The 27,994-nt window shown below is 60.2% G+C and overlaps 1 protein-coding gene across 2 annotated transcripts in view; it reads left to right on the top strand.

Moving 5' to 3' along the window:
* Positions 1-27,994, top strand: part of LRP1 (LDL receptor related protein 1) — an 89,156-nt gene that overhangs the window by 55,534 nt on the left and 5,628 nt on the right. Inside the window, exons 23-76 of one of the 2 annotated variants that reach the window (XM_082781274.1) lie at positions 72-317; positions 876-1,073; positions 1,546-1,750; positions 1,859-2,023; positions 2,465-2,709; positions 2,826-2,957; positions 3,080-3,307; positions 3,445-3,619; positions 4,249-4,343; positions 4,453-4,602; positions 4,870-5,010; positions 5,135-5,263; positions 6,544-6,675; positions 6,931-7,065; positions 7,142-7,271; positions 7,837-7,963; positions 8,215-8,366; positions 8,510-8,634; positions 9,587-9,958; positions 11,161-11,350; positions 11,717-11,921; positions 12,109-12,301; positions 12,728-12,853; positions 12,957-13,085; positions 13,568-13,687; positions 14,360-14,473; positions 14,931-15,080; positions 15,238-15,360; positions 15,885-16,001; positions 16,229-16,357; positions 16,529-16,651; positions 16,954-17,094; positions 17,179-17,366; positions 17,602-17,785; positions 17,995-18,080; positions 18,427-18,546; positions 18,912-19,099; positions 19,317-19,522; positions 19,762-19,950; positions 20,195-20,343; positions 20,847-20,940; positions 21,365-21,481; positions 21,590-21,709; positions 22,266-22,388; positions 22,736-22,861; positions 23,104-23,220; positions 24,962-25,068; positions 25,305-25,437; positions 25,807-25,926; positions 26,363-26,485; positions 26,709-26,852; positions 26,935-27,069; positions 27,321-27,440; positions 27,698-27,969. In XM_082781274.1, the coding sequence (XP_082637400.1) occupies positions 72-317; positions 876-1,073; positions 1,546-1,750; positions 1,859-2,023; positions 2,465-2,709; positions 2,826-2,957; positions 3,080-3,307; positions 3,445-3,619; positions 4,249-4,343; positions 4,453-4,602; positions 4,870-5,010; positions 5,135-5,263; positions 6,544-6,675; positions 6,931-7,065; positions 7,142-7,271; positions 7,837-7,963; positions 8,215-8,366; positions 8,510-8,634; positions 9,587-9,958; positions 11,161-11,350; positions 11,717-11,921; positions 12,109-12,301; positions 12,728-12,853; positions 12,957-13,085; positions 13,568-13,687; positions 14,360-14,473; positions 14,931-15,080; positions 15,238-15,360; positions 15,885-16,001; positions 16,229-16,357; positions 16,529-16,651; positions 16,954-17,094; positions 17,179-17,366; positions 17,602-17,785; positions 17,995-18,080; positions 18,427-18,546; positions 18,912-19,099; positions 19,317-19,522; positions 19,762-19,950; positions 20,195-20,343; positions 20,847-20,940; positions 21,365-21,481; positions 21,590-21,709; positions 22,266-22,388; positions 22,736-22,861; positions 23,104-23,220; positions 24,962-25,068; positions 25,305-25,437; positions 25,807-25,926; positions 26,363-26,485; positions 26,709-26,852; positions 26,935-27,069; positions 27,321-27,440; positions 27,698-27,969 (8,303 nt within the window). Of the gene's footprint in view, positions 1-71; positions 318-875; positions 1,074-1,545; positions 1,751-1,858; positions 2,024-2,464; positions 2,710-2,825; positions 2,958-3,079; positions 3,308-3,444; positions 3,620-4,248; positions 4,344-4,452; positions 4,603-4,869; positions 5,011-5,134; positions 5,264-6,543; positions 6,676-6,930; positions 7,066-7,141; positions 7,272-7,836; positions 7,964-8,214; positions 8,367-8,509; positions 8,635-9,586; positions 9,959-11,160; positions 11,351-11,716; positions 11,922-12,108; positions 12,302-12,727; positions 12,854-12,956; positions 13,086-13,567; positions 13,688-14,359; positions 14,474-14,930; positions 15,081-15,237; positions 15,373-15,884; positions 16,002-16,228; positions 16,358-16,528; positions 16,652-16,953; positions 17,095-17,178; positions 17,367-17,601; positions 17,786-17,994; positions 18,081-18,426; positions 18,547-18,911; positions 19,100-19,316; positions 19,523-19,761; positions 19,951-20,194; positions 20,344-20,846; positions 20,941-21,364; positions 21,482-21,589; positions 21,710-22,265; positions 22,389-22,735; positions 22,862-23,103; positions 23,221-24,961; positions 25,069-25,304; positions 25,438-25,806; positions 25,927-26,362; positions 26,486-26,708; positions 26,853-26,934; positions 27,070-27,320; positions 27,441-27,697; positions 27,970-27,994 lie in introns of both variants that reach the window. The other variant, XM_082781273.1, reaches the window with a different exon arrangement.

Genomic DNA, 27,994 nt, shown 5'->3' with positions numbered 1-27,994 from the left:
GGCTGGGATGCGGGGGCTTCCCCAGCTGGGAGGGGGGACAAGGACCTGACAAGCGTGTCCTCTCCCCACAGACCAGTGCTCCTTGAACAATGGTGGCTGCAGCCACAACTGCACCGTGGCCCCTGGTGAAGGCATCGTGTGCTCCTGTCCCCTGGGGATGGAGCTGGGCGCAGACAACAAGACCTGCCAGATCCAGAGTTACTGCGCCAAGCACCTCAAGTGCAGCCAGAAGTGCGAGCAGGACAAGTACAATGTCAAGTGCTCCTGCTACGAGGGCTGGATGCTGGAGCCTGATGGCGAGAGCTGCCGCAGTCTCGGTGGGTGCTGGTGGGATCAGGTACAGGCGGGCTGCAGGGGCTCACAGGCTTGTCCCCCCCACCCCTGCTCACGTGGGGCTGGTCCTGGGGGATCTGTGCAGCTCTGGCTGTGTGCCCAGGGGATTTTAAGTAGGGAATTTACGTGTGCCCTTGCTGGCCTTGTTCGTGCAGCGCTCACCCAGGAGCTGGGGGGATAGGAGGGGTTAGTGGCACAAGAAAGCTCTGTTCTGGTGCCTGGGGAGATCAGCACAGCGAGGGGGGGTGGGGAGATCGTCCCAAGCTCGAGGAAGCGAGGGAAAAGGGGGGTGAGAGCCTGTGTGAGGCTGGGGTCAGCATGTGGTGGCTCTGGTTTGTGCTGGGGGTCTGTGGTGGGCTGAACAGGGCTGTGGGGAGGAGTGTGTGGGGGCAACTTTGGCTGGGTCAGCCAGGGGCTACGGGTGGTCCCACAGCAGGCACTGGGGCTGGGGACAGCTTCTGCCTGCAGGTGTGGGGACCGTTGGTCCCACTCAGTTCCTGACTTGTCCATGTCCCGTTCTGAGCCTGCCCTGTTCTCCCCAGACCCCTTCAAGCCATTCATTATATTCTCCAACCGCCACGAGATCCGCCGCATTGACCTGCACCGGGGTGACTACAGCGTCCTGGTCCCTGGGCTGCGCAACACCATCGCCCTGGACTTCCACCTCAACCAGAGCTCGCTGTACTGGACTGATGTGGTGGAGGACAAGATCTACAGGGGAAAGCTGCTTGAGAATGGGGGTGTGTAGCCCTTGGGGGCATACAGCGTGCTTGCATGGGCTGGGTGGGTGGAAGGAGAAGCAGGCGTGCGTTTCTGGGGTAGGCTCCCAGTGGTGCAGCTGTGGGAGCCCCCAGCCCTTGTAACAATCCCTTTCTGCTCTCCAAAGCCACTCATTATGTAGGAGTCAATTAGCATTCCCAACGCTTCCCTAGCAGTAATTACAGCCCAGCACAAAGCCCGGGCCCCCACCCTGTTCGTGCTTTCTGATGGTGCTGTGAGGATTCCTGGTGGGGATGGCAGCCAGAGCCCAGCCTATGGACCATGGGTGTGGAGCTGAGCCCCGGGGGTTCAGGGCCAGCTGGGGGAAGATGTAGATGTCAGCTGTGTCCCCCACTATCAGCCCTGGTTGAGATGAGGGGGGACCTGCTCAGGATGAGGGAGGGCTGGGGAGGAGGCCCCCAGCCTCAGCCCTCCTGGTGCTGTTCCCTGTAGCGCTGACCAGCTTCGAGGTGGTGATCCAGTATGGGCTGGCCACCCCCGAGGGCCTGGCTGTGGACTGGATCGCTGGCAATATCTACTGGGTGGAGAGCAACCTGGACCAGATTGAGGTGGCCAAGCTGGATGGCACCATGCGGACCACGCTGCTGGCCGGGGACATCGAGCATCCTCGTGCCATCGCCCTGGACCCCCGCTATGGGTAAGGCAGGAGGGGACATTGGGCAGCTCACCCCACCTCTTGCTGGGGAGGCAGAGCTCGGTGCTCCCACATCCCCACGCTGACCGTTCCCACTCGGTGTCCCCCCAGGATCCTCTTCTGGACAGACTGGGACGCCAGCCTGCCCCGCATCGAGGCTGCCTCCATGAGTGGTGCGGGCCGGCGCACCATCCACAAGGAGACGGGCTCGGGGGGCTGGCCCAACGGACTCACCGTGGACTACCTGGAGAAGCGCATCCTCTGGATCGATGCCAGGTCAGACCAGGACACCCGTGTCCAGCCGCCTCAGCTCTGCCCTGGCTCCCAAAGGCTTCTCTGCCTCTGTCCCCTTCCTGTCCCCTCCGTGTCCCTGTCCCCTCCACATCCCTCCCGGCTCTGGCAGCTTCCCAATGGCTTCTGTGTTGTTCTGCCATTTGGCTTCTAGGCTCGGAGCAAAAGCCTTTGCTCTGTGGGGTCTGCTCATGTCTGTGACATTTTCCAGCCTTTGCTCTGGGTTTCCTGCACTGCAGGGGCTGCAGTCCCTGGTGTAACTCGGTGGTCGTCCTCCTCTGCAGCATTATGCAGAGCAGAGAAGGAGACTGCTTAGATTCCGTGGATTGTGGCTGTTCCATTAAAAACCTGGGCCTGGGGGCCCTTGCCCAGCTGTCTGCCAGGTCTCACGCCTTGTCCCCCTCTCCCTGTCTCTGTTGGGCACAGGTCAGACGCCATCTACTCAGCCCTGTACGATGGGACAGGGCACATCGAGGTGCTGCGGGGACATGAGTACCTGTCGCACCCCTTTGCCGTCACCCTCTATGGGGGCGAGGTCTACTGGACCGACTGGCGCACCAACACGCTGGCCAAGGCCAACAAATGGACAGGACACAACGTCACGGTGGTGCAGAGGACCAACACGCAGCCGTTCGACCTGCAGGTGTACCACCCCTCCCGGCAGCCCCTGGGTGAGGCCTGGCAGGGGAGCGGCAGCAGTGCTATGGCCAAGGAGCTCTGCGGGGAGACCCTCGCGAATGGCGGCCCTGGTGGCACGGACACTGCTGACTTTTTGTCCCTTTTGCAGCTCCTAACCCCTGTGAAGCCAACGGGGGCAAAGGGCCCTGCTCCCACCTCTGCCTCATCAACTACAACCGTACGCTGTCCTGTGCCTGCCCTCACCTCATGAAGCTGGACAAGGACAACGTGACCTGCTACGGTAGGGATGTGCCCAGGACTCCCAGCAGGGTCTGGGTGGGAGCAGGATATGCCAGTGCTTTGGACCAGCTGTGCAGAGCAGACTGAGGTCCCACCACAGCCCCATCTCGCTTCTTTCCCCAGAGTTTAAGAAGTTCCTGCTGTACGCACGGCAGATGGAGATCCGGGGTGTGGACATTGACAACCCCTACTACAACTACATCATCTCCTTCACGGTGCCTGACATCGATAACGTCACGGTGGTGGACTATGATGCCCTGGAGCAGCGCATTTACTGGTCTGATGTGCGCACCCAGACCATCAAGAGAGCCTTCATCAACGGCACTGGCGTGGAGACTGTTGTCTCAGCAGGTGGGCATGGGAGATCGCTGCCCTGCGCAGCTGCTCTGGAGGCTTTGGGTCCATGAAACTGGCCTTCCTCTTCAGCCTGAGCACTGTCCCATCCCCATTCTCACAACTAACCTGTCTCCCTTCCTGTTGTCTTTCAGACCTGCCCAACGCTCATGGCCTCTCTGTGGATTGGGTTTCCAGAAACCTCTTCTGGACCAGCTACGATGCCAACAAAAAGCAAATCAACGTCGCCCGCCTGGATGGCTCCTTCAAGAACGCAGTGATCCAGGGGCTGGACAAGCCCCACTGCCTGGTGGTTCACCCCCTCAGAGGGTAGGTCTCACCCCGCAGCGGTGGTGGGGAGCACTGGGTGGTGGCATGCGGCGCCAGCAGCCCGGGGTTTGAGCTGAGAATGTCAAAGGACAGGGTGTGCGTGCAGGCACACGTGTGAATGCGCCTGACAGTGCACGTGCATGGTGTGGAGGAGAGAACAGGTTGTGCTTCGTGTGTGTCAGTGCGTGTAGGAGGTGTGAGAGGAGGAGATGGGGCTGCAGCTTAGGAGGTGTGCGTCTGCCGGGGTGTGGGAAGGAGCGGGCTGCACTCCAGTACACACAAGTGTGTGTAGGAGAGCCGACGTGAGGAACAGGCAGTGGATACGTGTGCACCTGTGTGTGTGTGCTAGTCTGGGCGTGCACGAGAGAGTACGGGTTGCAGCACTGTGCTCCGTGCCAGGCTTTGCAGGGCTGGGCTGTGTGCGTGACCCACCTCCATCCCAGGCACGGCACCAGGGACAAGGCCATCAGCCTGCCCGAGCTCCTGGGAGTCCGGCAAGCACGCTGGGGTGGTGGGTGCTGGTGGGGCTGGGTTGGGGAGGCTGGGAGAGCGGAGTTCTTAGTGGACAGAGGTGTGGGCCGTCTCTTTGGGCTCGACCCAGCACACTTACTGTTCCCTCCCTGCTGTAGGAAACTCTACTGGACAGATGGGGACAACATCAGTGTGGCCAACATGGATGGCAGCAACCGCACGCTGCTCTTCACCAACCAGAAGGGGCCCGTTGGTACGGATGTCTCACTGCCCTGCATGCACCCCCTCTGCTCTGCATCATCCTCCCGGACAGCCACAGTCCTTTCGTGTCTTTTTGACGCGGAGGCTCCCTTGCTTTCCAGGCCTGGCCATTGACTACCCAGAGAGCAAGCTGTATTGGATCAGCTCTGGCAACGGCACCATCAACAGATGCAACCTGGATGGCAGCAACCTGGAGGTGATCGAGTCTGTGAAGAGTCAGCTGAGCAAGGCGACCGCGCTGGCCATCATGGGTGAGAGCTGGCAGCATGTTAGGGTGGTTCACGAAGCCCTTGCCCGTTCTCCTGGCCCTGCCAGAGCACAGGCTGTGTGCTGCCACCTCCAGCAGCTGCGGAGGGGCTGCAGCTCCATTAAAGGCTGGGCTCAGCCCCCTCCTTCCATGCCATCACATGTAAATCTGCGTAGAGTCACGGCTCTGCCCTGCTAGGGGAAGAGCTCTTCTGCTGGGGAAGGAGGGGACGAGGACAGCTGCTGCATCTTCCTGCCTCCCCTCCTCCCAGGGGACAAGCTGTGGTGGGCTGACCAGGCCTCGGAGAGGATGGGCACCTGCAACAAGAAGGATGGGACGGAGGTGACTGTGCTGCGCAACAGCACCACGTTGGTGATGCACATGAAGGTGTACGACGAGAGCATCCAGCAGGGTGAGCGCATGTTCCTGGTGGAGAGCCCACAGTGCTGGGGATAGGCTCAGAGCCCCCGTGTCTCAGCACTGGCCACTGCACCCAGCCCCACACCAGCCCTTACCCTTCTTTCTCTCCGTGATAGCCGGGACCAACCCCTGCAGCATGAATAACGGCGACTGCTCGCAGCTTTGCCTCCCCACTTCAGAGACCTCCCGGTCCTGCATGTGCACTGCTGGCTATAGTCTGAAAAGTGGACAGCAGTCCTGTGAAGGTGAGCACACCCGTCCCATCCCTGTGTCCCTCCTTGGAGCAGAGCCCCTGTGGCTCTACCAGCACGTCACAGGGCCGAGCTGCTCGCAGGACAGGCACCGAGGCTCGTGTGCTGCATGAGGGGTGATAAAACACCTCATCCAGCACCAGCTGCGAGGTGGGAGCTGAAGCAGAAGCTCTCAAAGGGGAGATGAAATGCTTGCTGTTGGTGCTGGGGTTGGGTCACTGAAGTCGCCGGGCTGCCCAGTCCCAATCCTCGGCCCCACTGCAGTCCCCCCCCCGGTGCAGTCTCCCTGCCCCGACGGGAGCAAATGGCTTCTCCCAGTTGCTTCCTGCAGCTCTTGCCCTGCAGTTCCCAAATCTCTGCCCAATTTGCCACTGTCACTTTCAGGAGGAAAGAGCCCCCCCTGCGCCCTGTTTGCTGCCAGGGCCTCTCAAAGGCTGTTTGTGTGCAAAATGTTCTTGGTCTTTTTGAACGGGGCTGGCGAAGTTGCCGCACCATCTGGGTCAGGGCAGGGACTGCATAACAAACGCTGCCCTGACCCAAATGCGGCACAGAGCCTTTGCCAGCGCTCAGCTGGAGGCGGCTCTGGGAGGAGTCCTGGCTGCACTTGTGCCAACGCTGTCCCGCAACGGGTCAGCACCCCATAAAGAGGCTTTGGTGGGGATCAGCAACCCTTAAATAGGCCCCTCCTGAACTTGCAGCCTCCAAGTAGCTGCTAGGCAGGACCTCGCTGGGTCAGAGCCCTGTTCAGAGTGAAGCCGGGAAGGGCTTTGCTGCTGTTTCCCTTCTCCTGCCCAGCAGTCCCGAGCCTCGTTTCTGGCTACATCAATTCTCGGTTCTTTCCTGCAGTATTTTCCATCCCTTCCCCTGCCTGTTGTGTTGGTGAGAACCATCCCATCCCGGTCAGGGGAGGATAGCCTTTTCCTCCATAAGTTCATCCTGCTCAGTCCCCTCTCAGGCAGAGACCCAAGCATCCCTCCATCATGCGTAACCAGGGTGCTGCAGAGCTCTTGTAGCACGCCCAAGCTGCAGCAACGTGTGCAGGTGCTTGGTGTCCAGCAGTGCTGCTCCGCTGGTCCGTCTGCTGTCCTGGGCCATCTGCCCGGGATGGGGATGCCAGGCACTGCCGTAGTGCCAGGGTGGAGCCCTTGCACCGGCCCTGCTGGGTGTTTGCTCCTCCGTGGTGCTGCAGTCGTGTGGTTTTCCATGAGCTGTGGCTGCCCCTTGAAGGACTGTGTCTGTTGGTGGGACGTTCACTGTCCCTGTCTCTGTTGCAGGTGTTGGCTCCTTCCTCCTGTATTCGGTCCACGAGGGGATCCGTGGCATTCCCCTGGACCCCAACGACAAGTCGGATGCCCTCGTGCCTGTGTCGGGGACCTCACTGGCTGTGGGGATTGACTTCCACGCAGGTGACGTGTGATCTGAAAGTGGGACACTGGGGCTTGCCTCTGCTGTGGGGGCCAACCAAGGACTTGAGAGGTTGGGGCAGGGCAGGAGGGTGGTCGCCAGGTGCCAGTATGGCAGCACCTGCCCCAGAGCATGTCCTGGGGGGGCTCAGGTCCCCATGCTGGAGCTGTGGGGTGCAGCTCAGCCCAGGTCTGTGCTGTCCTTGGGCAGTCCCAAGGCGGTCGCTGATAGGAGCCCTCCCACCTGGCCCCCCTCAGAGAATGACACCATATACTGGGTGGACATGGGGCTGAGCACCATCAGCCGAGCCAAGAGGGACCAGACGTGGCGGGAGGACGTAGTCACCAATGGCATCGGCCGCGTCGAGGGCATCGCTGTGGACTGGATCGCAGGTGAGGGGGGTGGGCAGGCAGGGAGGGAGCGGTGGGGGAGCGGGAGGCATGAGGTGCTCACTGACCCTTTCTGCAGGAAACATCTACTGGACAGACCAGGGTTTCGACGTCATTGAGGTGGCCAGGCTGAACGGGTCCTTCCGCTACGTGGTGATCTCCCAGGGGCTGGACAAGCCGCGGGCCATCACGGTCCACCCGGAGAAGGGGTGAGGGACTGCGCAAAGCCGCCTGGAGGGGGCTGCTGGGGAGGGCTGGGGACGTGCTGGGACCCCTGCCACTCCTCCTGAGACACCTTGGGGGTTTGCATGCAGCAGAGAACCGGGACTCATGGGTCTCCTGCCTTGTGCCGCACCAAGGAGATACAAATCCCTCAGGTCTCCCTGCCCCTTCAGCAACGTGCTGAGCTTGCTTCCCAGCAGCACCCCTTGACCTCGTGGGTGCCAGGCACCTCAGAAAACATGAGTGGAGCCTCCCCAGGATGGCTCTGGCTTTGGGCAGTGTCGCTGAGAGAGGAGAGGGAAGGGGAAGGACGGAGAACAGTGCCTTAAGTGCCTGGCACGCGGGGCTGGTTCCTGGGCTGCATCCAGCCATAATGCAGCGCTCCTTCCCCAGCACAGTGCGGGCAGTGAGTCCTTGGTGTCCAGGAGGCTGGCTGGTCACCAGGGGACTGTGTTTAGGCCCTGGCATGGAGGAGGGAGGGAGAGAGGTGTTTCGTCCAAGGCTGCCACTGCTGGCCGGCCCTGTGATCACGTTCCTGTCGCCCTCCCACAGGTACCTGTTCTGGACAGAGTGGGGGCAGTACCCCCGCATCGAGCGGTCCCGCCTGGATGGGACCGAGCGCATGGTGCTGGTCAACGTCAGCATCAGCTGGCCCAACGGGATATCCGTCGACTATGAGGTACGGCAGCCATCCAGAGCCGACCCAGGGCCTGGCAAGGATTGCTCAGGGCCTGCAGGAAGGGTCTCAGCAGCTGGGCCTCTGGGGGACCTGGCTGCCCTCCCCAGGGTGCTGGAGGCTCCTCTCTAGCATAAGGGAAATGGTCCAGGGTGGTCTTCCAAACCTTAGGGCCTTCTGCCGGGTGCGGTGGGAGGTGTAGAGCGTGTCTTAGGGTCTGTGCCTTTGTGTTGCTGACTGGGCTGGTTCCTCAGGATGGGAAGCTGTACTGGTGCGATGCCCGGACCGACAAGATTGAGCGAATTGACCTGGAGACGGGAGAAAACCGTGAGGTTGTCCTGTCCAGCAACAACATGGACATGTTCTCGGTGTCTGTCTTTGAGGACTACATTTACTGGAGTGACAGGTACGGCTCCTGGCGGGCCCTGTGGTGCTGGGGGTGCTCTGGGCACTGGCTTCACAAGGCAGACAAGGGGAGCTGGGGATGCTGGGGGGCAGGTTCAGAGCAGAGCCCCACGTCACTTGCTCAGCGACTCTCTCCTTTTTTAGGACTCATGCAAATGGCTCCATTAAAAGAGGCAGCAAGGACAATGCTACTGAATCGGTGTCCCTGCGGACGGGGATCGGCGTGCAGCTCAAGGACATCAAAGTCTTCAACCGGGCCAGGCAGAAGGGTAGGTCAGGGAGCTGAGTGCCCTGCTGCAGCACCGCTCAGCACCCGCTGCTGCCTGGGCTGGGTACAGCAGGCAGATGCGAGGTGGGAGAAAGAAACAAACAGGCTGCTGTGTCCTCGAGAAAGAGCATGTGGAAGAAAAATGCAGTGGGCTGAGCCCTCTTCACCTGCTTCCTCTGGGAGCAGGGGCAGAGGTGCAAAGCTGCTGAGTGGGAACTCGGGTGGAGTGGGAAGTCCTGCAGAAAAGGATTTGGGGGTCCTGATGGATGAGAAGCTGGACGTGAGCTGGCAGCATGCGCTTGCAGCCCGGAAGGCTGACTGTATCCTGGGCTGCATCAACAGAGGGAAGGGCAGCAGGGAGAGGGAAGTGATTGTTCCCCTCTACTCTGCACCTGGAGCACTGCGTGCAGGCCTGGGGCCCCCAGCACAAGAAGGATGTGGAGCTCTTGGAACAGGTCCAGAGGAGGGCCACTAAGATGATCAGAGGGCTGGAGCACCTCTCCTCTGCAGAAAGGTTGAGGGAACTGGGCTTGTTTAGCTTGGAGAAGAGAAGGCTCCAGGGAGACCTCATTGCGGCCTTCCAGTACTTGAAGGGAACATATAAACAGGACAAGGAACACCTGTCTATATGTGTTAATAGTGATAGGACACGGGGGAATGGTTTTAAACTAAGACAGGGGAAATTTAGTTTAGATATTAGGAGGAAGTTTTTTGCTCAGAGGGTGGTGAGGCACTGGAACAGGTTGCCCAGAGAGGCTGTGGATGCCCCATCCCTGGAGGCATTCAAGGCCAGGCTGGATGTGGCTCTGGACAGCCTGCTCTAGTGGTTGGCAACCCTGTCCAGAGCAGCGGGGTTGCAACTAGATGATCTTTAAGGTCCTTTTCAACCCAGGCCATTCTGTGATTCTGTGATCTCCCTCACAGTCCTCTGAGCTCCCCTCTCTTCTGCCCAGGCACCAACATCTGTGCCCAGAACAACGGGGGCTGCCAGCAGCTCTGCCTGTTTCGGGGTGGGGGGCAGCGGACGTGCGCCTGTGCCCACGGCATGCTGTCTGAGGACGGCGTGAGCTGCCGGGACTACGACGGCTACCTGCTGTACTCGGAGCGCACCATCCTCAAGAGCATCCACCTGTCGGATGAGAACAACCTCAACGCGCCCATCAAGCCCTTCGAGGATGCAGAGCACATGAAGAACGTCATCGCCCTGGCCTTCGACTACCGTTACGGCTCCAAGGGCAGCAACCGCATCTTCTACAGCGACATCCACTTCGGCAACATCCAGCAGATCAATGACGACGGCACGGGACGCAAGACCATTGTGGAGAGTGAGTGTCCCAGGGCATCTGCCCTCAGACCCCTTTTCTGCTTTCTCCTGAACACCCTCTTACTTCACCCAAGCATTTGTTTTCCTGTTCATGTTCCTTGGTGCTTTTGAGAGGTATTTTGAGTGACGGTTGTTAAGAGTTCAGATGGGAAATTTTCTACTGGAGCCTCTAGAAGTGGCAGCAGCCTCTTCTGTGGTAGAGGACGTGGATGCAAGGAGCAGTTGCAGAGCTTGTTCTGGCAAGGAAAGCATATCACGAGGCTTAGGCGTGCATGTGGGTGTGCTTTGCTCTAGAAACAAGACACTGCAGCAAATCTGGGATCTGCTCTATGTTTGCACTTCACTTCCAAGACAGACCCATCAAGGCTGAGCAAACCTTGCCACAGCCTGGCCCTGTCTTCACCTCAAAGCCCTTGTTTTGCACTTGATTAGTTTTATTGGCTCCTACAGCTGTTGAAAAGACCGTCTGTTGCTCTGCATCGCTAGGGAAAACCTCCAGCAAGGGTTATAAATGTGCTCACTAATGACTGTATTTACATTTGGCACTCGAGATAGCTTTTATTACTGAGATCAGGAGAGCAGGTCCCGTCTTTTGTAGCCGGTTCATTAAGCCTTTTGTTGATCATTAATGGGGAGGAAGGATGGGTGTGCAGTTCAAGTTTATCTCGTCACCTCTGGGCCTCGGTTCTCCCGTCCCTAGCAGTGGGAGCAGACACTGTGAGTGAGTTTCTGAGCACCGCAGCATCGGATTGCAGGGAGAAGGAGACCAGAAGCAAGGCCAGCCCCTGTGGGCAAGACGGGTAGAGCCCTGGCTTGAAAGCCAAGCTGAAGTCTTTGTTTCAACATAGGTGAATGTTCCTCAGCCTTCTGACAAGGAGATGTAGCTACCTGATCTGTAGCAAAGCTCTGCTCAGGAGTCTCCTGAAGCCTTCTGGGACCTTGGTTCACTTGCATGTCCAACCACCAGCCCAGTCCTGCTGAGTTCCCTCTTTATTGCCCTGCGCTGTTGCACTGGTGCAGTGCTAACAAGCAGCCAGTGCCTCTGAGGGATTTTTTGGGGTGTAATTAAAAGCAGTAAGTCCAGGCTGCCACATCTGAGCATCATGGTTGGCACTGGCTGCGTGGAAGGAGCCTTGCAGGAGCAAGGGGCTGGAGGCAGTCCTGGGCCAGAGGCTCACCCTTGCCTGTCCTCTCCCCCTGCAGATGTGGGCTCGGTGGAGGGGCTGGCATACCACCGCGGCTGGGACACACTGTACTGGACGAGCTACACCACCTCCACCATCACCCGCCACACCGTGGATCAGAGCCGCCTGGGGGCTTTCGAGAGGGAGACGGTGATCACCATGTCAGGAGATGATCACCCCCGTGCCTTCGTGCTGGATGAGTGCCAGAAGTGAGTGGTGGCGTCACCCCAGCCGGGTCTGTCAGCCCCCAGGGTCCGCGTGGCCCCAAGGACCCCTGCAGGTCCAGGGACCCAGACCCCTCCTGCAGGACAGGCGCTGGCTCCCAGCAGGGCACATCAGACCCCAGGAAAGAAAGGCCCTGTCCCTCCCTGCACATCCCAGTACAGGGAGTACTGCGCTGTCCAGCTGGTGATTGTGTCTTCGTTCATCCCCCTCCTACCCCCTCTATGTGGGGATAATGTCCCCATCTATCCCAAAGCCCCTGGAAACCCCTAGGCAGCAGGGGGGCGGGTTGAGCCGAACATGTGGCAGAGAGCTGAGGTTTGCAAAGGTGTTCTGTGTCCCTTCTCTTCCAGCCTGATGTTCTGGACCAACTGGAACGAGCAGCACCCCAGCATCATGCGTGCCACCCTGTCTGGTTCCAACGTCCTCATAATCATTGACCAGGACATACGGACACCCAATGGGCTGGCCATTGACCACAGGGCTGAGAAGATCTACTTCTCTGACGCCACTCTGGATAAAATCGAGCGCTGTGAATATGATGGCTCCCATCGCCACGTGAGTCCAGACCTGCCAGGGATTGGGGATGAGGGTGAAGGGTGCTGGAGCAGAGCTGTTCCCATGGCACGGGGGCATTGGGCTTCCCCCAGCGCAAACAGTCGGGGACAGGCTGTGGTCGGGGCAGTGCTGGGATTTGTCCTGTAGCCAGGTTCCTCCGTGCTCATATTTTGCTGATGTCTGTCAGGTGATCCTGAAATCGGAGCCCGTGCACCCCTTTGGCCTGGCTGTCTATGGCGATTACATCTTCTGGACAGACTGGGTGCGCAGGGCTGTGCAGCGAGCTAACAAGTACGTGGGCACTGACATGAAACTTCTGCGCGTGGACATCCCCCAGCAGCCCATGGGCATCATCGCCGTGGCCAATGACACCGACAGCTGTAAGGACACCCCACACCCTACCCGTCACCCCCTGGCCTCGCCACTGTGTGCCCGTTTGCTGCCTCTGCCCCTACAAGCCTCAGGCTCTGCCCCCCTCCCCTGCGCTTCTCATCCCCCTTCCCAACAGCTCTGCATCTCCACCCCTTCTGTGCTGTGACTGTCCCTTGTTGACCCTCATGCCCGAGGCATGTCCATCTCCAAGCCCAGTGCAGGCTGGAGAGGGAATTTTCCCCATGAGTGCCTTTCCCAGAACATCCTCCTTGTAAGCTCTGGGGAGACTGGCTGCCCCCAAACACGTGCATCCCCCCATAGCCCCATTTGAAGGGCCCAGGGAGGAGCCCGCACCTTTCCTATCCCCCAGCAGGAAGGACAAGGGGAAGGGACTGCTGAGGCTGTCCCTGGTGTGACTGCTCTGTCTCTCCTAGGTGAGCTGTCCCCGTGCAGGGTGAACAACAGTGGCTGTCAGGACCTCTGCCTGCTGACACCCAAAGGACATGTCAACTGCTCCTGCCGTGGCGAGCGCGTCCTGCAGGAGGATTTCACCTGCAAAGGTGGAGGGGAGGTGGAAGCTGGCAGCTGGTGGGATGGGAAGGGGTGGAGGAAGAGGGGCCCTGCTCCTCCTGGCAGAGCTGACTCTCCTTGCACTCTCCTCAGCTCTGAACTCCACCTGCAACATGCATGATGAGTTCGAGTGTGGCAACGGCGACTGCATCGACTTCAGCCGGACCTGCGATGGCGTGGTCCACTGCAAGGACAAGTCAGACGAGAAGCAGTCCTACTGCAGTAAGGTTCCTCCTCTTGCTGCTTTGCTCGTACACATGCATGCGCACAGGCACCCTGCTCGAGCTGTCAGCTCCACCAGGCAAAGAGTGCTGGGGCTCTTGGGTGCCGTGGATGGGCGTCTTCTCGTGTCTCTCTGGTGCTCTTCATCCCTTTTGCCCTCCCAAGGCTGGGACCAGCCAGGCTTTAAGGGCTCCAGAACTTTCTTCTGAGGGCAGGGGGGCACAGGTGGAGAGGGGGACACCTGGAGCCATCCTGGTGGGGTTTACAGCACCCTTATTCTGACAGCAACCCTTGCTCTGCAGCCGGAGGATCTCTGCTGGGCAAAGGCCAAGCTTAACCCAGTGATGTTGCCAGGACAGCGCAAGGGAATCTGTTTCCTAATCATGCTTGTGCAGTTTCTCCTCTGCTGAAGGTCCCAAGTCACTGACAAGCCCAGCCGCTCTGGCTCTCCCTTGGTGCTCACAATCCTTTCTCTCTCGCAGGCAGCCGCAAGTGCAAGAAGGGCTACCTGCACTGCATGAACGGGCGCTGCATCGCCAGCCGCTATTGGTGCAACGGCGTGGATGACTGCGGGGACAACTCGGACGAAGTGCCCTGCAACAGTAAGCAGGCTGCCTGGCTCCCTGCCAGGGCTCCGTCAGCTGTCTGGGACAGGGACAGAGGCGTCGGGAAAGGGTTACCTTCAGCCTGACAGGATCAGAGCAGAGCTGGGGCTTGATGGAGAGTCGAGGTCTAAGTCATACTTCCACTGCACCGCTTTGTCAGATTCATTCCCTGATAGCTGGGAGGAAGAACTCCCATAAACGGCAGCGCAACGCCCAGAGCTATGTGAAAATAGTGGTTTGATATCTGGGGAGAACACGAGGCAGAGGCAAGGTGCAGCATCACTGCTCACCACTTCTGCACTCCTGAGAAAAGGGCACACAAGCACCCCAAGGGCAGCATCCGTTCGGAGCTGCAGCTTTGTAGGAGCCTGTGCTTGCTTTAGAACTGCCTGCAGAGGTTATGCTCATCTCTGAGCCTGCCCAGGCCTGCTAGCGAAAGGCCAGCTCAGCAGACGAGTTCAGATGTGGCAGGTGGAGTTTGTGAGCCAGAAGGGAGCCAGGTCTCCATCAAGAGGGGACATAGACCTGGGAGTGCAGGATCGATGGTCTGTGGCTGTGCTGGGCAGGGTGTGTGCGTGCACGCCTGCAGTGAGCGTGGAGTGGGGTGGCTGTGCATGCTGGGTCCCCATCCCAGCCTCATCTTCTGTGGGGGCTTCCCCCTCATTGCAGAAACCAGCTGTGCTGCTACCGAGTTCCGCTGCCGGGATGGGACCTGCATTGGGAATTCAAGCCGCTGCAACCAGTTCATCGACTGTGAGGACGCTTCGGATGAAATGAACTGCAGTGAGTGCCCTGACTGTGCCCTGTTGTTCCTGCTGCCTCCCCAGCTCTGGCCTGCTGTCGCTTCTTTGGAGATGCTTCCACCCTCTGGGTCTGTGGGCTGGGGTGCCGGGGCCCTGTATTGCCTTGTGGTCTACAGGAAAGGTGCTGAGTCAAGGCAGGAGTGAGCTCCTGATTCCCACCCACCAGCAGAGGCTTGCCCAGATTATCCCCTCTGCTGGGAGCCACCCTAGTCCCTGTCACTTCAGCCCACCTGCATGCTGCTCAGCCTCTCACCACCCCACAGCCATCAGAAGAGCCTTGCGAGGGTGCCAAGAGCCAGTGTTGTTCCAGCAGCTCGGGGCTCTGACCCGGGGGTCAGAGGATACCCAGTGCCAATGTGGGGCACACAGGGCTTATGCTGGCAGCAGGAGCTGGAGCTGAGGGCCGTCAGCGGGGCTTGTGTTGTGCTTTCTTGCAGCCGCCACTGACTGCAGTGGCTACTTCAAGCTGGGGGTGAAGGGGACCACGTTCCAGAAGTGCGAACACACCTCCCTGTGCTATGCACCAAGCTGGGTGTGCGACGGAGCAAACGACTGTGGAGACTACTCAGACGAGCGCAACTGCCCCGGTGAGAGCAGTGGGGCAAGGAGTGGGGAGTGCAGGCTGGGCTCCGGCCCCAGATGCGGGCGTCTCACGGTTTCTCCAGCCAGATGCTCCCTTTGGGGTCCCACCAGGCAGCAGGGGCCTGTGCCACCATGCTTATGGACGTTTTCTTCCCAAACCAGGTGGGAGGGAACCCAAATGTCCAGCCAATTACTTTGCCTGCCCAAGCGGGAGGTGCATCCCCATGACTTGGACTTGTGACAAAGAGGACGACTGCGAGAATGGAGAAGACGAGACTCACTGCAGTGAGCGGCAGGGTGGGGAGAGCAAGGGTCTCTGGGGCTGTTGCATGGGGTGGCAAGAGCAGGCACAGCAGACGGGGAAGCAGGAACCTCTCCTCTCTCCAAGATCCCTTGGCCAAGAACCAGATTCCAGATTCTTCCTCTTTGTGGTCTTATTCCACAAGCACAGACTTAACCGTGACCAAAACAAATGTCCTTGCACGTTTCTTTGCTCAGCAGATGCATGTATCCATAGTGACTTTAAGGGTGCCCAGTTACAGCTCATTTGAGTGATGTTTTTTGTTCCAACCTCCCTAAACAAACCTCCAACAATACCCAGGAACTGGGAACCCGCCCCCCCTCCAGCTCCAGAGCAGGGAATCCCACATCAGTCCTGCCCCAGCGTGGTGTGGGGGCACTGACAGGTCTGGGCAGCAGGATTGCCAGCACCAGCTCTAGCACCCAGCTGGCTCAGCCTGGCCACGTGCTGCTGCTGTGTCCATCCTGCTGCATTGCCCCAGCTCTGAGCCCCTCCTCTCCTCTCCCAGACAAGTTCTGCTACCCCGTGCAGTTCGAATGCAACAACCACCGCTGCATCTCCAAGCTCTGGGTGTGTGATGGGGCAGACGACTGTGGGGATGGCTCCGACGAGGACAGCCGCTGCCGTGAGTCTCTCCAACCCCTGCTCTGACCTCCCCGTCCCTGCCCACCATGTTGCCCTGTCCCTGAGCACTCCCACCTCTGCCGTTCCTTCTCCCACACCTGCCCTCCCGCTCCATGATCCTCGCTGCTCTCCTGGATTCCCTGCTTTGGGGCACCCTGGAACATGAGGGCACATAGCCCAAGAGCGCAGGCCCTCCAGCAGCTTTCTTCCCACTTGTCCCTTCTCCAGGGCTGACAACCTGCAGCACAGGATCCTTCCAGTGCCCGGGCAGCTATGTCTGCGTGCCAGAGCGCTGGCTCTGTGATGGAGACAAGGACTGTGCAGATGGAGCTGACGAGACCCTCGCTGCTGGCTGCTGTGAGTCCTCAGATGACTGCGTGCATGGTGGGGCCAGGGATGGAGCTGGGGAGGAGCACAGCTGCCTTGGGGGCTCAACCCCACCACCTGGGGCTGAGGGAGCAGCATGGCCTGCCCCTAGGGCTGCCGGAGGTGTGGGGAGCAGGGGCTGACAGCGGTGCCTCGTTGCAGTGTACAACAACACGTGTGATGAACGGGAGTTCATGTGCGGGAACCGCCAGTGCATTCCCAAGCACTTTGTCTGTGACCACGACGACGACTGCGGCGATGGCTCGGACGAGTCTCCAGAGTGCGGTAGGTGTCACAGAGTGGAGTGGGGGGATGTGAGCAGAGGGAGCGGGCAGATGCAGTGCCGGACAGCCACAGGAGAGCTGCCTTCTCCCCAGCCGCCCTGCAACGCACCTGCCCTGGTGCTGCATGTTTTTTGGAGAGGTCCAAAGCCACCCGCTTGGCCTCCTCCTTGTCCCAGTGCTGCTCCCCTATCCCCAGGCGAGCTGAGGGTTTGGGCACCCATGCTGCGGCTGTGCAGTGCCCTGCTCGCTGCTGACTGGCTCAGAGTGGTGGGGGACGCCTCCTGAGCCCGCTGTCACCTGCAGAGTACCCGACCTGTGGCCCCCATGAGTTTCGCTGTGCCAACGGCCGCTGCCTCAGCAACAGCCAGTGGGAGTGCGATGGCGAGTTCGACTGCCACGACCACTCGGATGAGGCACCCAAGAACCCACGCTGCAGCAGCCCAGGTACCTGCAGGGGCCGGGGCTGGGGGAGCGGGGCTGCCCAGCTGCTCATGCTTACAACTGCTTTTGCCTCTCTGCCCACTGCAGAGAACAAGTGCAACGACTCCTTCTTCCTGTGCAAGAACGGGAAATGCATCCCAGAGGCTCTGCTTTGCGACAACAACAATGACTGCGCGGACGGCTCGGATGAGCTCAACTGCTTCATCAATGAGTGCCTCAACAAGAAGATGAGTGGCTGTTCCCAGGAGTGTGAGGACCTCAAGATTGGGTACAAGGTAGGGGCCCGCTGGCTGGGTTGGGCAGCTGGAGCTGGAGCAATGCTCCCATGCTCCCTGCTTCCTCCACAGCCCTGGTAGCATGAGCGTTGCTTCTGCCCTGCACCGCAGTGCGCACGTGTGCACTTTCAGCTTGCATCTGCGCGTGCTGTTCTGCCCGTGCCTGTGCCCATTTGTCCTGTGAGGTGCCCCTCGCCCCTGGCTGTGGCTAACAGCTCCTGGTTGCCTCCTGCAGTGCAGATGCCGTCCTGGGTTCCGGCTGAAGGATGACGGGAAGACGTGCATTGACATCGATGAGTGCTCCACCACCTACCCCTGCAGCCAGAAGTGCATCAACACTCTGGGCAGCTTCAAGTGCCTATGCATAGAGGGCTACAAGCTCAAACCTGACAACCCCACCAGCTGTAAAGCTGTCACAGGTGAGCGGGGTTTAGAGGCAGGGATGCTGTTGTGGCAGCAGCGGGATGCTGCAAGCGCTGGAGTTGGTCGCAGTGCTCTGGAGGTGAAGCAGCTGCACCTGGCTCGTGGAGGAGAGCCAGGACACGCAGGGCACAGGGGGAAGCGGCTCCGTGTGCCTGCCCTTGTGCCACTGGCTCACCCCTGATGCATCTCCTGATCCCCCGTGCAGATGAAGAGCCCTTCCTCATCTTTGCCAACCGGTACTACCTTCGGAAGCTCAACCTGGACGGCTCCAACTACACACTGCTCAAGCAGGTGCGGAGCAGGAGGGGGGCACCAGCCTGCGGGGCTGGGGTCTGCAGCTGGGGCTTGGAGGGGGTCCAGCACACACAAAATCTCCCAGCCCGCGAGTCTGGGCTCCTTCCTTCCTGCACTGATAACGGGCCCTGTATAAACAATGGCTCTCGCTGTGAATATACACGGGGTCCTGTGTAAACAGCAGCTCTTCAGTAGCAGACCTTTATAAGGCAGGGTCTACACAAGTCTGTGGGTGCTTTTAACTTTGATCAGGGACTGGGAGCTGTGGCTGGGGGCTCACTAAAGCCCCTGACACCCTGTGCTAGCAGGTGGAATGGTTTCAGTGCTTTTCCCTTCCTCCCAGGGCCTGAACAACGCAGTGGCTCTGGATTTTGACTATCGGGAGCAGATGATCTACTGGACAGACGTCACCACGCAGGGCAGCATGATCCGCCGCATGCACATCAATGGCAGCAATGTTCAGGTGGGGGACAGAGGCAGCCCCCACGCTGCAGCTCCCTCCCTGTTCCCTGTAGGGGCCCAGGTTGGCCGCAGTGTCACCAGGGAAGGGGACACAAACCCTGTCATAGGGTCACCACAGGTTCCTACAAGGTTCACACATGTTCTTACAAGACCTCCACAGGATGTTTTGCAGCACCATCCCAATCAGATGGGCTCTGTGCTGCCCCAAAGCAGTGGTCAGGGAGGGGTTGGGGGAAGAAAGGAGCGAAGAAAGGGAACTGAGCAGGAGCCGTGCGCTGGGGAATGGGGATGTTGTGGCCATTCCTGGCCCAGGGAAGGACCTGGTTCTGCCTGTCCAGGCCCTACTTCTCCATTTTCACTCGACAGGTTCTTCACCGCACTGGCCTCAGTAACCCCGATGGGCTGGCAGTGGACTGGGTGGGAGGCAACCTGTACTGGTGTGACAAAGGTCGGGACACCATCGAAGTGTCCAAGCTCAACGGCGCCTACCGCACGGTGCTGGTGAACTCGGGCCTGCGCGAGCCCCGGGCGCTGGTGGTGGACGTGCAGAACGGGTGAGAGCCTCCGGGACCTTCCCCTCTACCCAGGGCTGGGGCTGGGGGCCTCTCTGCCACCTTGTTGCTGGGGCCAGGGCCTTCTCTCCTGTCCTCCAGGACACCTGGCTGCTTCTCCCTCCCCGGCACCCCCATGCCCACGCGACAGGCAGAGCGTGACCACTGCTCTGGCTTGTGCAGGACTCAACCTCGCTCTGCTCTTCTCTTTCCCTCCCAGTTACCTGTACTGGACGGACTGGGGTGACCACTCCCTGATTGGGAAGATTGGCATGGATGGCACCAACCGCAGCGTCATTGTTGACACCAAGATAACGTGGCCCAACGGCCTCACCCTCGACTACATCAACAGTCGGATCTATTGGGCTGATGCACGGGAGGACTACATTGAGTTTGCCAGCCTCGACGGCTCCAACAGGCACACGGGTGAGAGCTGGGGCTCCTCTGGGCCCTCGGGGGATGTTAGGATTGGGCTTGGGGGTGTGGAGTCAGGATTCTGGAGTGGGGTCCCCACTTCCAGCAGCTCCTCCATGCATTCAAGCAAGTGAAAGCGTTTGCCCCCTAGCAGAGCTGACCCTGCGGAGAGGCTGTGCTGTGTGGGGCTGTGGGCACAGTGGGAGGGCTGGGGGCAGCCCCTTGCTGAGCCCACCCTCTCCCCCTTACAGTGCTGAGCCAGGACATCCCGCACATCTTCGCCCTCACCCTCTTTGAGGATTTCATTTACTGGACTGACTGGGAGACCAAATCCATCAACCGAGCCCACAAGACTACGGGTGCCAACAAGACCCTGCTGATCAGCACGCTGCACCGCCCCATGGACATCCACATCTACCACCCGTACCGCCAGCCCGATGGTGAGCCGCAGGCATGAGGGGGTGCGGGGGGGCCCTGGCTCTGCAGAGGAGCCCGGGGCAGCAGCGCAGGAGGGCCAGGGCAGGGCACAGGGTGCAAATGGAGACCCGGGGCTGCCAAGCTAGGAGAGGGGGTGCAAAAAAGGGATGTGTGTGGTGAGGAGGGGCTGACAGTTGGGGGGGTTGTGCACCATTCGGGTCCTCCCCCTTGTTCTGACCTGCAGTTCTTTCCCTGCCATCTCCCCAGTTCCCAACCACCCCTGCAAGACCAACAATGCAGGCTGCAGCAACCTCTGCCTCCTCTCGCCGGGCGGGGGGCACAAATGTGCTTGTCCCACCAACTTCTACTTGGGCAGCGATGGCAAGACCTGCGTCTCCAACTGCACAGCCAGCCAGGTAACAACCAGCCTGCCTGTGGAGATGTCCCCATGGCAAGCGTGTGCCTGGGCTTGCACACACATTGCTCTTGCGAGGTTTTCTATCTTGCTCCAGCAGCAGCAGCAGCTGCGGCTCCGTGCGAGCACTGGTGCAGGCTCCGTGCATCGGGTGGTGGCATTGCACATGCCTTCTCCTGGTGTGGGCAACACCTCCCTCCTGTGGCACTTCCCAGCACATACAGACTGCAGCTCCTGGGGTGTCCGAGGGGAGGGAGGCAGCTCTGGAAGGACGCTGCCTGTCCACCGTCCTCCCCAAACCCCAGAGGCTGTGGAGGGTGGACTCGGGGTGGAGAGCTTAGGACAGCTTGGGGCACTGAGGTACAGGAGTGTCTGGGAAGGGATGGCACGGAGGTCAGGGCCCTTGGCAGAGGGGGTGCCCTGGGGACAATGCCACCTGGGGCCTCCGTTCCTGTCTGGGGTCAACATCTGAGCTGCTTTCACAAGCTTGTCCCTCTTTCGCAGTTTGTCTGCAAGAATGACAAATGCATCCCTTTCTGGTGGAAATGCGACACCGAGGACGACTGCGGGGACCGTTCGGATGAGCCTGAGGACTGCCGTGAGTGCTGAGGGGGCTGCAGGCAGCCCACCACGTCCCAGCTCCCTGGCTGTGCTACCTGGCCCTTTGAGGGCACTAACAGCCCCACAGCACCTCCGTGCCAGCCAGAGCAGCCGGGCTCTGCTTCCACAACTGGTCCTTGAAAACCCTGCTGCTGTCCTGGCTGAGGGACAGCACTGGCGAAGGGGAAGATTACCCTGTTAATGGAGCCTGGAGCATAAAAATTCACTTTCCCTGCCTAAGGTGTAGCCCGATGGGAGACAGCAGCCAGCTGCTGCTCACTTTGCAGCCATCAGGGCCCAGCGTTCTGCATGCTGGTTGCTGAGTTCTTGCAAAGGGACCCAAAGGGGAAAGAGGGGGAGGTTAAGGTTTGCCCTGAAGATGTTCCCCAGAGATGTTTCACCCCGTCCTCCTCTCCCCACAGCTGAGTTCAAGTGCAGACCAGGGCAGTTCCAGTGCTCCACTGGGATCTGCACCAACCCAGCCTTCATCTGTGATGGAGACAATGACTGCCAGGACAACTCGGACGAGGCCAACTGTGGTAGGTTCCCCACCCCACCTCGTGGTCCTCAAACCCCAGCAGGGCTGCAGCACCCCATTAGAGCAGAGATGCTGGCTCTGCTTCTGATGGTGCGACCTCTCTTCCCAGATATCCACGTGTGTCTGCCCAGCCAGTTCAAATGCACCAACACCAACCGCTGCATCCCCGGCATTTTCCGCTGCAACGGTCAGGATAACTGTGGTGACGGCGAGGACGAGAAGGACTGCCGTGAGTGGGGAGCTGTTTAGCCTTTAGGATGGGGAACCTACATGGGGCAGGGGTGAGGAGTGCTGCATCAGATCTGTGTCTTGGGGTGTTGCCTTTACCAGCAGAGTGGCTTTCTGGGTGATCCTACCCCTGGGCATGGAGCTTTGTCCTTACCCTGCTCTGCTTAGAGTTTCTGACCACTGTCACCCTGCAGCCCCTACTGACGCTGCTATGTGCTAGTAGAAACCAAATCCTTACCTCCCTCAGAGTGTCAAGTTCAGTATTTGCCATGGCTTTGCACTGAGCCTTCTGCACGGCTGAGGGATCTTGTTGCTTCCCTGCCTTATCTCCCTGCAGCTGCTCTGTCCCAAGGAGCAGTGGAGCCCTTTGGGGCCATCAGAAGGCATTTTTCCCCATCCCTCCTGTGCACATGGTCACCAAGGAGGCCTGGGTGCTTTGCTTTGATTCCTAGAGCATCTGTGTGCCTCTCTGCACTGTGGGGTGGTTTTTGTGGGGTAGTGGCTGGCAGAGCCCTGCCTGCCCTCTGCCTCTCCTGATTCTGCCTCTCCCCTTGCAGCGGAGGTGACCTGTGCCCCCAACCAGTTCCAGTGTGCCATCACCAAGCGCTGCATCCCCCGTGTCTGGGTGTGTGACCGGGACAACGACTGCGTGGATGGCTCCGATGAACCCGCCAATTGCAGTAAGCAGCCTGCGGGCAGAGGGCTGGGTGGCTCCAGGCACTAGGAGCTCCGCTGTGGCCCGTCGCCTGTGTGCATCTGCCTGTGGGAGCTGGGTCCCTGCTCAGTCCCAGCAGAGCTGCAGGTGCTGTGGGCAGTGGGTGATGTGGCTCTGCCTGGATCTGTCCCATCGAGATGTTCCTCTCAGAGGACTGCGTCAACGGGTGGCATCCTGCCCCGTCTGTACCATGCAGGGGTGCTGCACGCAGCTCCGGGCTGCGGGGACGAGGCGTTCGGGAAGGAAATGTGACTGGGCAGTGCCGATGCCATCTCCCCTCCCCATATGCATGTCATCTTGTTTCTCCCCCAGCACAAATGACTTGTGGTGTGGATGAATTCCGGTGCAAGGACTCGGGCAGGTGCATCCCAGCGCGCTGGAAGTGTGACGGGGAGGATGACTGTGGGGATGGGTCCGATGAGCCTAAGGAGGAATGCGGTGAGCAAGGGCCGGGGAGACCAACCCTTAGGGTGCCTCGTGTCCTCCCATTCCTGATTGCCCTGGGTGTTGGGGACATTTTATCTATTCATTTTCCTAAATTGTGTGGGCGAGGCTGGGTCGGAGGGAGGCTTCTGGTGTGGCTGCCCAGCAGCGAGCAGCGCTGCCTGCCCTGCTAACAGGCACACCTGCTCCCGTTTGTGCAAGTGGGTGATGCTGATGCCTGTCCCTATTTCCCCCAGATGAACGCACCTGCGAGCCCTACCAGTTCCGCTGCAAGAACAACCGCTGCGTGCCAGGGCGCTGGCAGTGCGACTATGACAACGACTGCGGGGACAACTCGGATGAGGAGAGCTGCAGTACGTGCCACTCACCAGCTTTCGCTAGCCCTGCAGAGGGGGCAGTGCAGGTCCCCCCAGCCCTCTACCTGCTAGTGACCCAGCTGCCACATGGGGAGGGAGCCATGGCCTGGCTGGGGGCTGGTACCTGGGGAGCCCTGGGAGCAGCCTTCTGCCCTTGGGTGGAAGCCTTCTGGCCCCACAGGTCTGGATAATTTGGTCCCGGGTGCTCCTTGCTGCACTGGGGAGAGGCCAGAAGTGGCAGCAGGTGAAAGGCATGGGGCGAAGCTCAGCACCCTCTTGGGGTGGCAGTGTCCTGCCCATCGTGTGGTCACACTCGCCTGCTGGACATCACCGTGGTGGAGCAGGGCTGGCCGTGGAGCAGCTTGGCTTTATGCCATCACCTTGTGCTTTGGCTCCAGCTTGGCAGGCAGTGCCCATTGAGGTGGTTTGCGAACACCCTGCCCTCTTGAGGGGAGATGTGGTCTGTCTGGGACAGTCTGGACCCAAACCACAAACCTGGTCTAGCGGTGCAGGAAGACAGCAGGTTTGGAGAAGCTGTGGCTGCCCCTTAATGAGCAGCAGCCACTTGTTTTTTGAGCTGTGCCAGCGCTGTCCTGTTGAGCAGCAGGGGACCGTGACTGTCTGTGGGGGTGACACAGTCCTTGGGGTGCTGTGGGCAGCCAGGAACCCCGTCCCTTCCCTCCAGAGCCCAGTGGGACAGCACTGGGGTCTGCAGATGGCCCCGTGGGCCCTGGCAGACCCAGCCCCCTCTTCTGCCACCCCAGGCCACCCACAGTTCCTGTCTCCCTGAAGCCTCTAGGCTGTATTTTTTTTTTCTTTTTTGTTGCTTTCATGTCGTGTTTTTGAGTTTGTGCCATTTCACTTCATCTTATGTTTTTCTCCATTTTCACACTGTCGTTATGGGGCGCTCAGAGGTAGGTTCCTGCCAAAATCTTTTAATTCCATGTGCAGCCTCTTTCAAATAAAATGAAGACAGTAAGTTCCAGGTGAGGGCAGAGGGGTTAGGACTGAACCAATCCAGGTGGATTTACAGAGCATCAGCACCAGCACATCCCTCCACTGGTTCCGTGGGCAGGATGGGTCCAGTCCTGCTCCCTGGCACCACTGGGACCCACGCATGGCTTGTTCTTGGCCCCAAAACCTGTGCCCGTCTGCCCCCCTCTACTCTGCCTGTACACCCCCTGCCCCTAAATCTGCTCCTATCGGCTTCTGCTCTCCCAGCCTGCTGGGATGTCTGCCCTGACGCGTCCCGCACCACTGGGGAGGGGACAGGTCCCAAGAGCCATCCCTGGCAGGACACCGCACTGTGCCGTGGTCCTGCAGATCAGCTCGGTGCCAGCTGCCGGCCCAGTGGGGTGCTCTGTCCCCACCACCCTGCAAAGTGGCTGCACAGGCATGCGGGCTCTGCCAGGCCTGGCCAGGGCTCCGCTGTGTCCCCTCCTGCAGCAGCGCCCTGGGGGGAATGGTGTGAGGACCAGGCACGGCAGGGAGCTGCCACGGCTGGGTCTGTGTAGCTGTGGCGTTTCCCCTGTGGACCCCATTCCCTGCAGGAAGCCCTGGGCTGGAGCTGGGCAGGGGTCTTGGCTCTGCTCATTGACTGCGTGCCCACCCTCTCCCCAGTGCCATGGCACCAAAGAGTTTTCCTATCGTCCCGTTCCCCCCCCGACAGTCAGCTAGGGTGCCCTGCCACCCCTGCAGCCTGTGCTCAGGGGCACTCCCCCTTCTTGTCTGTCCCCAGCACCTCGGCCCTGCTCGGAGAGCGAGTTCTCGTGTGCCAATGGCCGCTGCATCGCAGGCAGGTGGAAGTGCGACGGGGACCACGACTGCGCGGATGGCTCCGATGAGGTATGGTGCTGGGGGGGGGCTCTCTGCCGGCACCCCCAACTCCCTGCCTGCATCTGGGAGCGGGGCCACATCCTCCGGATCTGCCTCTGCCACTGGTCCCCCTCACGTTGCGAGGCATCCCCAGTACCTGGAGAGCCGGGGTCTGAGGGCCTGCTCCTGGCTGCAGCCACGGGGCAGGAGCCTGCCACGGTGCGGGCTGTCCCTGCTGACTGCTGTCCCCTGCCTTTCCGCTGCAGAAAGACTGCACGCCGCGCTGCGAGTTTGACCAGTTCCAGTGCAAGAACGGGCACTGCATCCCCATGCGCTGGCGCTGTGATGCTGACGCCGACTGCATGGATGGCACTGACGAGGAAGACTGTGGCACTGGAGGTAAGGGTAGTGCTGCGCCGCTCCTCCTGCCCCCTTTGCTGGTCGTGCCCCCCACCCTGTGCCCCATATCCCTGTGGGGTGGTCGCAAGGCCTGTGACGGGGCTGCTGTCTGCCCATGCTGTGGCTGTGGGGTTGGCAGCAGCAGTGCAGGAGCAGTATAGGTTGGCCATCACAGCAGGGTCCTGTCAAACACCAGATCTCCCCTCGGTGCTGGTGCCAGCACCACTAAGCCCAGTTCCAGTGGGGCGGGGGGGTCAGACATGTACGCAGCCCCCTCAGGGTTCCCAGCTGTGCTGGAAGCAGGAGGGGCAGCACCCGGACACTGCCGGCTCATGTGCGGCTTCCTTCCTGCCCTGTGCTGTCCTGCAGTTCGCACCTGCCCCCTGGACGAGTTCCAGTGCAACAACACGCTGTGCAAGCCCCTGGCCTGGAAGTGCGATGGGGAGGATGACTGTGGGGATAACTCAGACGAAAACCCCGAGGAATGCTGTGAGTGATGTTGCCTTGCCTTTCCCCGTTCCTGGTGTGTGGTCGCCCTGGCACCCGCCGGCCAGTGAAGGGAGGCATTGCCGGAGCTGGCTCGCTGCTGCAGGCACCGCGAGGGGCTTGGGCACCTCTCCTTGTCACCTCCAGCTGTGCCAGGAGGACAGGGTTGGGGGGAGGCTCTGCTCCAGAGCAGCCTTGCAGAGAGCTGGGGCTGGGGGAGGACAGGGCAGAGAGGCTGAGCCTTCCCGCAGCGCGGGCCGGCGACGGATGGTTGTCTTTGCTTCAGTCTCTTTGCTTTAGTCTCTGGAGCCTGCTCGCACCTGTGGGACAGGCCACTCTGGGATCGGGCAGAGGCCGAGCAGCAGCTTGTGACAAGTGTGACAGCCTGGCTATGGCGTCTCCTTTCACCGTCACCGTTTGTTTCTGTTTGCTGGTGCAGTGAAATTCCAGTGTCCCCCCAACAGACCGTTCCGCTGCAAGAACGACCGGGTATGTCTGTGGATCGGTCGACAGTGCGACGGCATTGACAACTGTGGAGACAACACGGATGAGAAGGACTGTGGTGAGTGCGGACTGGGTTGGCTGCTGTCCTCGGGCTGGTCCTCGCAGGGCCCTGGCTTCAACCCAGGCGATAGTGTTTGCTTCACCCCCCTCCTTCTTCCAAAAATCGGGAGGCGAGCGCTAGCATCCTGGGACCCTGCCCCGGCCACTCTCATCCCGTCACACCTGTGGGGCCGGGTGCCCAGGGCCGCAGAGTGTCACAGCTGCTGCCTGTGCTCCCACAGAGTCCCCCACGGCCAAGCCCAAGAGCTGCAGCCAGGACAAGAACGAGTTCCTGTGTGAGAACAAAAAGTGCATCAGCGCCAACCTCCGCTGCAACTTCTTTGATGACTGCGGAGATGGCTCAGATGAGAAGTCCTGCTCCCACGGTGCGTGGGTAGCTGGGGGTGCCGAGGGGGAATGCGAGGGGAGCTGTGGGGTGGTGGGTGCTGACCGCGTCTCCCACCACAGATCACAAGTCGTACGACTGCATGACCAACACCACCATGTGTGGAGATGAGGCCCAGTGCATCCAGTCGCAGCCCACCTCGTACTGCACATGCCGCAGAGGCTTTCAGAAGGTGCCAGACAAGAATTCCTGTCAAGGTACTTCCACCACTGCTGGGGAGCACTTGAGGTCTGGCTGTTGGGTTTACGGCTGGCTTTCACCCCTAAGATGCCCCTTAATATCCCTGGAGTGGCGGGGGTGTCAGGAACGGTGTCCTTGGGGCACTGGGGGAGAGATGGGGTCTCTGAGTCCTGCTAGCCCAGCACAGCTCCCAGAGAGGGCCTGAACCTGGCCTTGCTTGGAAACACCCTCCTGGTCCTCCCATGACCCCTAACTTCCCTCTGCCCAGATGTCAATGAGTGCCTGCACTTCGGGACCTGCTCCCAGCTCTGCAACAACACCAAAGGCTCCCATGTCTGCAGCTGCGCCAAGAACTTCATGAAGACTGACAACATGTGCAAGGCAGAAGGTTGGGGCTTGCACAAATCCTGAGCATGTCTTTATGTCTTCCAGCCCCCATTCCCTCTCCTTCTCCCCCGTATTCTCTGCCTCTTGGGGAGAATCCATCCCATCCTTCCTCCCAGGATGCTCAGCCTGGCCCTGTCAGGGGTCTCCTGTCCGTCTGTTTTTGCTAAAGGGGTGCTGAGAGACCCAGTCCCATGCCCCACTGTAGAGCCGGGCTGGCCCCAGGCTCCTGGTCCTGCACTAACAGCTCCTCCCTCGCAGGCTCAGAGCACCAAATCCTCTACATCGCGGATGACAACAAGATCCGGAGCATGTACCCCTTCAACCCCAACTCTGCCTACGAGCCGGCCTTCCAGGGTGATGAGAACGTGCGCATCGATGCCATGGACATCTACGTCAAGGGCAACAAAATCTACTGGACCAACTGGCACACGGGCAGGATCTCGTACTGCGAGCTGCCGGCCTCCTCGGCCGCCTCCACCGCTTCCAACCGCAACCGGCGCCAGATCGATGGTGGCGTCACCCACCTGAATGTGAGCTCTGTCCGCGCGTGGCAGG

The sequence above is a fragment of the Aythya marila genome (assembly GCF_965140915.1).
Source record: "Aythya marila genome assembly, chromosome: 30".
NCBI classification, from domain to species: Eukaryota; Metazoa; Chordata; class Aves; order Anseriformes; family Anatidae; genus Aythya; species Aythya marila.
This window is presented reverse-complemented; position numbering and strand designations above follow the sequence as displayed.